Source organism: Lynx canadensis, chromosome F1 (assembly GCF_007474595.2).
Source record: "Lynx canadensis isolate LIC74 chromosome F1, mLynCan4.pri.v2, whole genome shotgun sequence".
Taxonomy (NCBI): domain Eukaryota; kingdom Metazoa; phylum Chordata; class Mammalia; order Carnivora; family Felidae; genus Lynx; species Lynx canadensis.
Window position 1 is genome coordinate 6200663 of NC_044319.2, and position 13053 is coordinate 6213715.

At 37.0% G+C, this 13053-nt stretch overlaps 1 protein-coding gene across 4 annotated transcripts in view; it reads left to right on the forward strand.

The window, feature by feature from the left end:
* The window catches only part of AKT3 (AKT serine/threonine kinase 3), a 314820-nt gene that overhangs the window by 216967 nt on the left and 84800 nt on the right, over window positions 1–13053 (forward strand). For 3 of the 4 annotated variants that reach the window (XM_030302257.1, XM_030302260.1, XM_030302258.1), the window contains exons 7-8: window positions 3621–3686; window positions 5007–5075. The exons of the other annotated variant lie outside the window; for it this stretch is intronic. In XM_030302257.1, coding sequence (XP_030158117.1) covers window positions 3621–3686; window positions 5007–5075 — 135 coding nt within the window. The remainder of the gene's footprint in view (window positions 1–3620; window positions 3687–5006; window positions 5076–13053) is intronic. 4 annotated transcript variants of the gene reach the window in all.

The window sequence follows — 13053 nt, forward strand, 5'->3', positions numbered from 1 at the left end:
CAAGCCTACTATGTTGCTGAGTTAGTGCAGGGATTGAAGGATCTGAAACCCTTGGTGTCCCAGATCTTCTTTTTCTCCCCTTCTCTGCCACTTCCTACCCCTCACCCCCCACAAAGCACCCAGCCTCCACACGACAGGAGGTGCGGGGTGGAGGGGGGGGGGCAGATGAAGGCGGAAGCTGAGACCACGTGTAGTAGAAGGGAGTGATAAATCAGAGACGATTGGGAACCTAAATGTGAGGAAGGAGGGCTGTTCTCTGCCTCACATCCTCCAAGAAATCAAAGCTCATTCCTGTGAGAGAAACTAGATTTAAAAACTCATTAGTATTTTACCGGGGATGAATATACATGGAACTGTATTTCAGAAGCTTTTTCACGAAAACATTCTACTTCTGTTGCACACCCAAGCATGTTTAGCGCTTCTTCATTTATAGTCCTGATCAACGAGTGGATTTTTTAAAAGGCATCACATTGTTTTAGTCACTAAGTTTTATCGCTGTTATTTTTAACTTTTTGTTTTGACATGTTGCTTTTAACTGTAATTAAAAATTATTGGCATCTGTGTTTACTTTTTAGCTTGTGCCTACCTTATCTTCACAGCAGAAACTAATTAGTATGTGAAATACAGTACTATTAAATCTGCATTAAGAGGGAAGAATTCTAATCTGATCGTATGTAAAATATGGCAGAAAATACATTTTAATATTTTTGCAAGATGCGTACATGGTATTAATTGCATTTCCATTCTCCTGACAAAGAAATCTTGTTTTAGCATTTGTTTCCGTACATCTTTACTTGCTCCTTTGGGGTGGTTAGTTAGGCAAATTGCAGAACTTAGAAAAAACTAATCTTCTGTCTTGAAACTTACTGATTTAGGAAAATAACTATTGTATGTGCTGGGCTTGTTTTAAAAAGCAGAATGAACTCCCCTCTGGAAATACTTTCTGAAGCACTAGGATGTCTTTTCTGGTTCCAGATGGGTTTCATACTTACCTTTTTGTAGTCTTTTCCTGGCTCTCTGCCTCCGATCACTTTGCAATCCTACAGCATAACCTGCAAATGGTATCTTTTCTGTGAATCTCCTTCTGACTGCCTGTAAAGAGGTGTGTTGTTTTTTTTTTTTTAATTCACCCTCATGTTGAAGGCAGGTATTTTTTGGATTATTGTTGCTAATTTTATATCTCGAAAAGATTTTAAAACTATCCCCTTTTCTCCTGTTCCTGCTGCTACCATAGTAGCCTAAGGCATCCTCATTTCTTTCTTGGAATACTGTTGTTGTCCCTTGGTTTGTTTATCCCTCCTTTTTGTTTGTTTGTTTTGTTTTGTTTTTGAGAGAGAGAAAAAGTGAGTGGGGGGGGCAGAGGGGGAGAGAGAGAATCTTAATCAGGCTCCTTGCTTTGGAGATTTGGGCGGGGCGGGGGGGGGGGTGGCGGGGCTCCATCTCACAACTGTGGGATCATGACCTGAGCAGAAATCAAGAGTCGGACACTTAACCAACCTAGCACCCAGGGGTCCCCATCCTTCCTATTTTTTGTGTCCTTCTGCTCAGCGGAGCCTGAGTAAACTTTTAAAATAGAAATCAGATTATATCACCCCGCCTGCCCCCCACATCAACAATTACCCAACTTAAATACTCCCCCAGTAATGTTAGTTTTCCTTATTTACCCCATTTATGGGGTAATTTTTTCTTAATATTCCTTATCAGGCTTAGTAATTATTTATTAAATTGGATATTTACCCATCTGTTACGCCTTCTCCACTAGCCTGTAGCTCCATGACTCCAAGTCCCTATGCTAGGGACTGTGGGTGTAGAAATCAGTAAGTTATGGTATCATTTCTGCTTCCGATTTATTTTGTATTAAAATGTGTGCTATTCTTATTTAGAAATTCTAGTATGATATGACAGAGGCTTTCAGATTTTTTTTTAAACCACTTTATACCTGCACTGTTACTATCATTTAGTAACTGCCCACCAAGGATTTTGTTTTTTAGTGAATGAATTTGGGTCTGTATGTCACAGAGTATCCACTTGCCTAATGCTTCATTATATATTTCATGTTTCATTATGTGATGCTCATAAATTGCAATCACCCTCTTCTCTGCTTTTTTCCCCACTAACATTGATCACCATCTGTGTAGGGAGACTGAAAGTTCCCTGAGGGCAGGGATCCTTGTCTTTGTACCGTTTTCAGGGTACAGAACAAGCCCAGAATACATTTGTTGCATATTTTTGGAAGGGATGAGTGATTGAATAAATGAAGTTTCACACCCCTGATGACTGGAATTTATTCCTGTGATAAACAGTTGAGTTCAAGCAACATTTATTAAGTGTCTACTGTGTACTAATCATTATGCTAGGGGCTGTAGGTGTGGAAATCAGTAAGTTATGGTATCATTTCTGCTTCTGATTTTGTATTCTGATTTGTCTAAAAATTATAGTATGATATGACAGAGGCTTTCAGATTGTTTGAGCACTAAAGCTTGATTCTTATCAAACAGATACGAGGGATGTTTTGTTTCACTAGATTTGAGCACTGTGTTATTAATTACACTGGCCTTGTTCAGACACGACTGGTCCCGCCCTCTTGGAATGGCTTTGGGATCTTAGCATCTTCGATCAATCTGTTTCTCATTTCTCTCTGAGGTCTAAGGTCAGATGATAACTAGAATGCGGCGCCCTAATGTTTTGCTCTTCACATCTTACTTCTGATCTACTTGTGATTTGCTGACAGTGTGGAGACATGGATCTGCAAGAGCTTTGTCTAGGATCCTGCTAGAAGCAGAGACCGGAGATGCTGTGTTAGTTTCAGCAGTGATCTTCCTTTCCTTTCTTCTTTAAGATGGTGTTATTTTTGAAATATGAAACATTTTTCCAGTTCTCCATATGTTGAAGAAAATCTCTCCTAGTTCACTTTTGATGTCAAAATGAGATTTATGTACAAAATTGGGGAAATACACTTATTTTTGGTTTGAAATACACCCAGATTTTTTAAATTGTCACCTAAAGTAGGTTGTGACTTTTTTTTTTAAGAAGCAAGTTAAAAAGCCACATGCAAAAAAGATAACAATTTTTATATTCTGTTTCTATTTCTAAAATGTATAGTTGAAAATTAAATCTTAATGTGTATATTCTGTGTTCCTATTTTTGGTAACTGATTTTTCTTTTAAGTAGGAGACTTACAGATTCTGTGATCTTTCCTAAAATATATCCTTTCTATCCCCCTGAATAAAATATATTACGAACTTGGAAATAATAACTACTCCATGCCTAAATATTAGCTGCTAAGGCATTGCCTTCAAGGGAAAAGGTTTAGCTATTTAATCATCTGTGTCCCTGATAACTTTTTGGTGGTTTTTGTATCATTATCAGTATATTTTGATTAAGCCTGACTGAGTTTATATGGTTCATTATACTTTGCAGCCATCTGATTTAAATAAGTAATTGGATGTTTTTGAAGGAGGTTTGGAGGAAAAGCCCAGCAATAAAGGACACATGTCATTGTCTTTTCAGATCTTTTTCTGCCTCTGGGTTTAACCTCTTTGGCTCGTAGAGAAATAGCGAAAATTTTATATCCCTGGTGCTTAGTACATATATTAAAGGTTTGCCTTTTTCTTTTGTAGGATGAAGTGGCACACACTCTCACTGAGAGCAGAGTGTTAAAGAACACTAGACACCCCTTTTTAACAGTAAGTGGCTGAAGGGCAGATGTTATAATCATAACATTTTAAATTTAAGGGAGTTGTGCAAAAACTAAGCCATGAAAAATAACATTTTAAATAAAATTCATTTAGGTATGCCATTTTCTTTGTGGGAAGACTAGAAGTTTGTTTCTTTGAAATTACTGCAGTGTGTGGATTAAGTTTACGATATGTATGCATTTGTACTCCATTATTTTTTTTTTGAGACTTTTTTTTCCCCTCATGAATTTCACTGCCTTAAAAACAAAAACAAAAACAAAAACAAATTACTCCAGAGCAAATATACGTAGAGCACTGAGAAAATGGTAGACTTAAAAGAACTTCTTAGTGTTAAATGTAAGGATTTTGTTTCCTTTGTCTGTTGGCTTCTGATAAATATTTAAATGATCAAGCAGCATTCTCTTCAAAAATGAAAGGCAGATATCTTTACTGGATATTTTTTATAGAAATTGAGACTTCTTTTAGGTATAGAGTACTCTCAGAAACACAGGAAGACTGAATACACATTAAATTAAAGGTAGGATAAGTCATGATGTATTTTCTTGACTGGACAAAGTATAAACTATGAGTTATATGCATGTTACTTGTTTTGAAAGAAACTGATTTTTTTTTTCAGTCCTGTTCTTAGATTGTAATAGAGACATAATTTGCCAAGTTTCTGTATGTTCTTGGTTCTGATGACATGTATTAAGATTAAAAATAACAGGTAGACATACAAGAGGGAGAACATTTTAAAGATTTAGCATTATGCAAAGTAGGAATTTCCAGATACCTAGACTTACTTTGTTACATTGCTGGGTGTATATTGTCTAGTATATTAAGACAGCTCTAAAGTTCTGCTGTCTTTATAACTTACACAATTATATGAACCAACTCTGTTGAATTCAGTCATGTTTTGTACCCAGTATGCAAATAGTGAAACTATATTAGAAGCCTGAACATAACTACTCTAGCTGTATTTTTGAGTCTTCCTCGCTCTAAGGTTACATGGGTGCAACTTCAGGCACTAATACAGTTTCAAATAGGCGGCACAGTAGATGGAGAGTTGCTCGTCAAAATTACTAAGTGTGTTTTTACTTAAAATTTTAATTTTAATTTTAATTTTCCCCTAACAATATCCAATGCTGATCTAAATAGAATTTGTTTTATGTTCCTCACAACTCTTGCTTACACACTCTTAAGGAGTAGGTAGATTCTTAAGGGCAAGAACATTTCATCCAGCAAGCTTACTGTTTCTAAGTGTTCTATTTTGGTATTGTTATAAGAATACTGGATTATAATGTAACATTTTTTCTTTTTCATTTCAAGTCCTTGAAATATTCCTTCCAGACAAAAGACCGTTTGTGTTTTGTGATGGAATATGTTAATGGGGGAGAGGTGAGTCAAGAAGTCAATCCAGCATATGCATGGTAGTATTGTCATCATTTTAAAAAATTATTTAAAATAGAAGTTATGATGTAACTATTCTGTACTTTGCCTTAGAGATATGTGTAGCTCTTTCTCCTGTGGAGTAGATGGGAACTGAATAATTTCTAATGAAATGTAATGGTCACTTTTTAAAAACTATTTTCATATATTAGAAAGCATACTCATATTCTTTTTCTTCCTATATTTTGTAAGTGTGAAATATTTTATCACTTGTACAAGTTTTGAAATCATGTTATTTAATTTTGGAAACTGGAAATACAGGATTGTTAATGCTTTTTACAACGTTCTTCCTCAAGTGTTTGTTAACCTTACAAAAGATAATGTAACCAATTTTGAACTGGGTTTAACAGTACTCCATAGTCTCATCCTGGCTGAGTTTCCTCTTCATTTACATAGGAGTTAGAGTAACCTTGACTGCATTTGAAGAGATTCAAAGGGTCAGGGCTCCTGGGTGGCTCTGTGGGTTAAGAATCTGGCTTCGGATTTCGGCTCAGGCCATGATCTTGGTGGTTCATAGGATCAAGCCCCGTGTTGGGCCCTGCACTGATAGCATGGAACCTGCTTGGGATTCTCTGTCTCTCTGTCTCTCTGTCTCTCTCTGTCTCTCTCCCTCTTCCTCTCCCTCCCTCCCTCATCTCTCTGCCCCGCTCCAACTCTCACTCTCTGTATCTCTCAAAATAAATGAATAAACGAACATTTTTTAAAATTATTAAAAAAAAAAAAACAGATTTGGGAGGCTTTTGTAGTTTTGAAGAGAAATGCAGTCTTAGTGGTACATTTCACCTATTTCTTTATTCCCTGTCCTTTCTCCTCTGTATTTTTGATCAAAATCAATGTGAGGGAAAATTTCAATTTACTGGAATAGCTAAGTGGAAATATTTACACTGTGGATTTTCTAAAACAAATTTAATTATTAAATAGGGAATTTGTCTCACAGACCTTAAAATAGTCTTATTTTTCCAAAATAGATTAAATATCCCCTCTAGAATATTTTCTCCTGTAGAATTATCTGACTTGTAGGAATTAGTTCATTGCAAAATTCATTCATTCATTTGGGAAACACACTTTAAATACCAGGCAGTGTGGGTTTATCAGAATGTGTGAAGACATCATCTTTCTATGAAGGAGCTTACATTTTATCATAGAAGTGTATTATAAATTAGAATGTATAGTGAAAGACCTAAGTGCTAATAAAGTCATATTAGAAAATCCTTTATGGGGTTTTCTAATTTAGGGCAGACCTTTAATGCTTAATGAGACTTCAGCAGGAAACTGATTTGAGAAGATTCCGCAAGCAGAGGGATCATGTGAGCAGAGTTACCAGGATGAGCACAGAGCCAGAAGAGCTTGAGTAGTTAGATGAGAAAACCCAGGCATGCGGTCACGTTATCTAGGAAAATACAAAGAAAATGAATGTCATGGCATTGCGCAAGATCGGTACATGTTCATGACCAATTATTTAGTCGTGGGTAGAAAGAGAGGTATCAGAAGTGGCTTTTGGTTGGGATCAGGGAGAACTAATATAGTGAAATTACAGAGAATGTGTTGAGGGCAAGATTATAAATTTGGTTTTGAAAAGGGTTTTCCTAAGGTTCCTAGGAAATGAGTATGTGGAAATAGCATGGAAATCTCACCGAGGATAAGGAAGGGGTCAGAACTATGGATACAGGTTTGGGAGCCATTTGTATAAATGTTATAATTTAAGTTACGAGGGTGGCTGTTTCCCATTTCATGGGAAATTAAGTTGATGAGATGTTTGTGTAGTATCTATCAAAATAAAAAGTGCTTATATTCTTAGAGCAGTTACACTTCCAGTAATTTATCCACATACATATTCACAGATATACCACAGAATGGAATTTGGATAAATACATTCAGTGCAGCATAGTACCTTTGGTAAGGGGACTGCCGTATCTGTGCAGTGGAATACTTTATATCCATTAAAAAGAACGAGGCAGCTCAATACAGGCTGATAGAGAACAAGTTCTAAGATACATTATGAAGTGAAAGAAACACGGTGCAGAGTATAAAGCATGCCACCACTGTAATGGTTTAACGAAGGCAGGACCGTGTGTATGTGATATGCATTTTTATAGATGCGTCAACTCTCTCTGGAATTATGCTCTCTGAAATTATACACTGGGCATTAGTGTGTACCTTTGGGAAGATAAACCGAGTGACTGGGGACCAGGTGGGAGGACTTATTTCTCAATTATGTGTTCTTCAGCAGCTTTTGTATTTGGTGCTACAAATAAACATTATGTATTTAAAAAATGAAGGAGGGAAGTTAGGCAGGCAGGCAGATGGATGGATTGATAGATGACCAGGGAAGACGATATTGGGAAAATGTTAAATTCTACAAACAAAAACTTGGAGAACTACTCTTTCACAGTATCATGTATTTACATCTATTATAACAATTACCAGGTTGTTTTATAACTAAGCTATTTACTTTTATATATTTCCTACTAGACTCTGAGCTGGTCAAATGCCAGCAACTTACTCACTACCTAGCATGAGTAGGAACCTGACAGATATTTACTGGATGGTTTGAATGAATAAATAAGTGAAAAGGATAAATAAATCCTCTCCAGGAACAGGGATCAACAGGGATTTTTAAACTGGAAACTGCTGAGAAGTAGGAAGAAAAATAGAAAGTAATGTACAATGTAGTTTATTTTGGCCAAAAACTTGAAAGTGTTTCTTCAGGAGGGAGTATCTTTGAGTGTATTTATAAAATATATGTATTTTTTGAGGCTTTGTGCAAGGCACTAGGGTAGGTATGGTGCATAAAATCTGAATTAAACCTTGATCTTCCCCTCAAAGAGTTTGTAGTCATGTGGTGAAGGTACCAAGCCCACACTCAGCTTAGAGTGATAACTATCACCTGTATCAGAAATACAGATGAAGAACCACAGGACTTCACGGGAGGGAGAGGGTTTCGTGTGGTGGGGTGAGGGAAGCTTCGGAGCCTCGGGGAGGGGCGGGGGGGGGGGGGCTCGCGGCACCCACACTCTAGCATACTTCTGAGATTAATTAACTGATGATTGTCGAAACAATTTTACACACAAAAGCAGATTTTCAGACTAGCCAGATGGTTTTCTTTAGCACTGAAACTCCTACATTATAGCTCTCTTTTTTCGGAATTTCTGTTTTGAGAATGTGTTATAGATAAAGACTGAATTATTTAATGGATTGCAGCAGGTGAACTGATTCTGTATGTGCATGGATAGCAATTATAGCATTGCCATCTATATAGATACATTTGGAAAATTTGATTGTATTTATACACTTTTAGTGCAAAGAAAGTTTCTTATTTGTAATTTCCCAGTTTTTCTCTTTTAAGTTATCAAATATACTTTTGAATACATTTTGAATGTACTTCATAAATACAAATAGTTATTTTGTTCTTGGAACTTAATGTGTTTATTTCTCTTCTTAAATTTATTGTTTCTCTGAAGGAAATCTATGTTCAGTATATCCTTATGGTGACTTATTTAATTTTGGTTTTGCTTTAGGTTCACCATGACACTTATTCTGCCCAGGGATGCTTCCTAGAAATGCATAAAACTCAATTTCTGTAGAAAAAATACGAAACAGAGTACTTCTGTTTGGAAATAAGGTTGACATAGAGGTAAAGCAAGGGAAGCCGTAAACTCACACAGGCAGGCTGTCCATACCAATACTCACCGATGCGCTGGGAATTATCCAATGGGGAGATGTGGGTAGGAGATGACTGACCTATTGGAAAGTAAGCTCTGGTAAACGTGGTGTTCATGAAACGGCAATATATTCAGACCTCTCTGTATCTCACCTGTGCCCTGAGATGGACTTCTTTAGTGGGCCTATTGAAATCATCATAACTAGCCCAGTCTTTACTTAATTTGTGTTTATTGTCTTGATTTTTAATTAGCAGTAGCATCCTTTGAGTCTGTGTTCTGGAATGTTTATCATGAAATATAAATACAACAGTTGAAACATTCTTTTTCTTAACATTTTTGTGAATATATGAACTTCTTTCAGCCTAGTAGACGGCATGGAAATTGAGCATGTTCGTGGCCATGCTTGTTATCTTCCCTGTGTTTGCCAGTATTGTTGAAAGCACTGAACAATCCTGATTATTCAGGAAGTGGATTGTGAGAGGATATCGATTGTAAAAAATCAGCAGGTCTTTATAGGCATATCAGTACAATGGGAATCACATCATAATTGCAGTTAACTTATATGAATTCAAAGTAAAAAGCTCAGCAAAGGACATCATAGAAATAGACAGTAGATAGATCAGTAGATAGAAAGATAGTAGATAGATAGGAAGGATTTGATGATTCTTCCATTCTTGTTAAGTGTGTTGGCAGTCCCCTCAAGATGAGAAATGTAAGTTTGCTGTTCTTTTACTCCATGTTCGTTTCTACTTGCCCTCCATAGAGTTTCATGGGATACAAACCCTAGTGCTTAAAAACACATAGTTTTCAGAAAACATTGTCATTAAGTGCATCATAACTACAGATGTTCATCTAAAGAAATTATGGTACTTTGTTGCTGAAGGAAGAAGTGCTGAGCTTAACTATATTGAGACAGTATGTTGGGTCTCCAGTGTAGTACCTGCCTCAGGAATTTTTCAGGAATGATTTTGATTATACTTGATAATTTATGTATGAACTTCAGAACCTATTCCATTAGAATTCATTTGCCTATTAAATATTTAATGAGCAACTACTATTGACTGGACCTCAGCAGATACACAAATAAGGAAAAACTTGGTACTTTCTTTTAAAAGATGACTCTCTAATTGGGATTATAGACAAGAGAGTGTGTATACACCTAATAGTGTTATTATTGCCATGATAACACTGATTGCTATGAGAAACAGAGAATGGGCACTTGAATCAGTCTGGAGGAAAGAGGGAAGAGAAAAGGAGAGAATGCCAGAGAAATGCCTTGGGTGGTTGCTATGCTAAGACTTAAGTTGAACTCTAAGTTACATCAGTACAAATGCGAAGGAGGGCATTCCAAACAAGGCAATAGAATGTGTAGAATGTGCAGGAATATGCAAATTCTCCCCCATCTGCCCAGCTACAACACAGGATGGGCAGTGCTAAAGTCCTGCAGAGGAAAGTCAGAAGTATATGAACAAGTATTCAGTGTCGTATTAGGACAGATCTTCCAAGTAATTTGGGTTTTATCCTGAAGACAGTGAAGCATCGTGGAAGGATTTCTGTAAGAAAATGTTTCAGGAGGAGTACTTGGTAGCAATATGAAGCTTGGACTGAAGAAGACAGAATTGGAAACAGGGAAACTACTTCAGATGAGACTGCATTTAGGTTTTTCGTCATCCAGTTATAAACTGTTAGAGTCATTAATTGAGGTAATATTAGAAGGAATAAAATTCTAGGATTTAAGGACTAAACGGAAAGAGAAAAACATGGCACAGTTTTCTGCTTGTTGCTTGGGGGGACTTGTGTGGATACTGGGCTATTCAAAGAGTCAGGAAACACAGGAAGAGGAATGAGTCCCGGCATGATCATCTTTTATTGGAGGAGCCTGTTGGGGCTAACAAGGAGGTAGAGTTAGGTCAGAGGTACAAATAGGCTTCATCAGCAATGCTGAAACCAAAGAAGGGAAGAAATGTCCGTTGTGAGAAAAATATGTAAAATTAGGACATTAGTGGCCAAGAATGGTGCCTGGGGATATCAACATGAGAGGTGTTGGCGATGAGAGAAGCCTAAGGAGAATCCTGCACAGAAGGAGCCAGGCAGGAGAAGCCTGTGAAGCCAAGTATGTATCGAACAGAGTAGAGTGAGTCCTGCAAGACAACAGTTGACAAATGTGCTGGGATTGGACATTGACTAGTTCCTAAAGCAGAAGCATGGATTCTTCCTTTTTCTTGGGTCGATGTAAGGTGTGAACCTTGGTGATAGGATGGAACGTACCAGAGTTAGTTCAGAGCTCACTAGAACAAGGCTGTGAAAGCGAACTCAGGGCACCTTTGGTAAGCAGCCATCCAGCATCTGGAGAACATACTATGAAAGCGTTCCAGTAATATGACCAGTGACATGCTGCCAACACATCCAAGTCATCTCTTTTTGTAGCTCAGGTATTACCAGAGTTCCATAAGATTACTTAAAATCTTAAAAAATAAGACAAATAAAAGCAAAAAAACAGCACTGGGATGCCTCTAGTTAGGATTCTTCCCCCAAATCTTACTCACAGCCATATTTCTTTCCAGACCTCTGTCTCTCCAGGCTGGAATTGGAAGTTAAGATATCCGTTAGGGGGTAAAGGACAGTCACTGTGTAGAAATGTTTGTTCACCTGATAAATTCTTCACACCCTTCTATTTTCTTTGTGTGGATACAGATGAACTGACACTGTGCTCATTGTACACTATATTAATCTCTTTGAAAAAATTCATTTTGTTGTTTGCATATGACTTTCAGTTTCATGCCAGTCTTGAGATCTTCTCATACTTTAGGTTTTTCATTGTTTGTCTTCAGTGAACCCAAGTCTGTCGTTTCAAATTCACGTGAGGCAGAAGTGCCAACAGTGAGAAATTGTAGTTCTGCTCACTAATTTATGGAGGTGTGATTTGGGTGATTTTTAAATTAAAAGTATCATTTCATATTCATAGTGATGACTTTAAAATTTTTACTAAACTTATGTGTGTATAAATATCTTTAATGTTAGGAGTCTGGCAAGTTAATTTCTTTGCCCACCATTTTAATTATGAATATATTATGTAGGTTATATCAGAGTTTCATTGCTTTCGTCCGATGTGTTTTCAAAAATTCCCAAGCTAAGAAAGATACATTGTAAAATTCACTTTAGCACGTAAAGTTTAAGGCAAAATAAGTTTGGGAATATTTTTAGTATATACTTTAGCATAATTTTATAATATTTCAAGGCTGGCTTCCTACAGTGAATCATTAAACCAATATATCACTGCATCTAAGGTAATAATTCAAAGCCTTCACTGGTTTCAACATCTAAGAGGCTTACTTTCATATCTAGAATCTCACTGGAGAATCTGACTGGAACTGTAGGAACCGATCAGGCATTTGCCTACTTCCACAATTCTTTTCCATGTGGTTATGGCACGGCACAGCATTTTCAAGATAATCAAACTTTGTTTTTGTTTTTAATTTTAATGTTTTATTTATATTTAAGAGAGAAACAGTGTGTGAACAGGGAACGGGCAGAGAGAGACAGAGACAGAATCTGAAGCAGGCTCCAGGCTCCAAGCTGTCTGTACAGAGCCCAATGCGGGGCTCAAACCCACGAACTGCGAGGGTCATGACCTGAGCCGAAGTCAGACACCCAACCGACTGAGCCACCTGGGTGCCCCAGGATAATCAAACTTCTCACACAAAGGTTGGATTACCCAGAGTAAGCATTTCCAAAAAGTGAAAACAGAAGACACAGTGTACGTACAATTGGAGACCTTGAAGAGAAAACACAGGGCATTGGAACACAATACCTAAACATTAAAAAGTATAATCTCCCTTCCCCCCAAAAAAGTATAATCCCCAAACACAGTATGTAGTCATTTGTGCTCTGCACCTTTCACTTAGCACGTTACTTTTAAAATTCATCAAAATGGTTGCATATATCAGTAGCTTGTTTCTTTTTATGGATTTACTCCATTACATTGTTGTATCATAATGTGCTTGTACAATCACCAGTCGATAGGCATTTGGGTTCTTTGCAGTTTGGGCTCTTATGAAAAATGTTCTTGTGAATATTTCAGTACAAAACTTTATATGGACATTTATTTTTACTTGGGTAAATACCTAGGAATGCTATTTCTGTGTCCTCTGGTGTGTCCAACTTTGTAAGAAACCGCCAAATTTCATTTTACATTTCTGAGATGTTACTCAGCATCATCACCGTGCTTGGCATGGTTAGTCTTTTTAAAATTTTACCCATTTTAG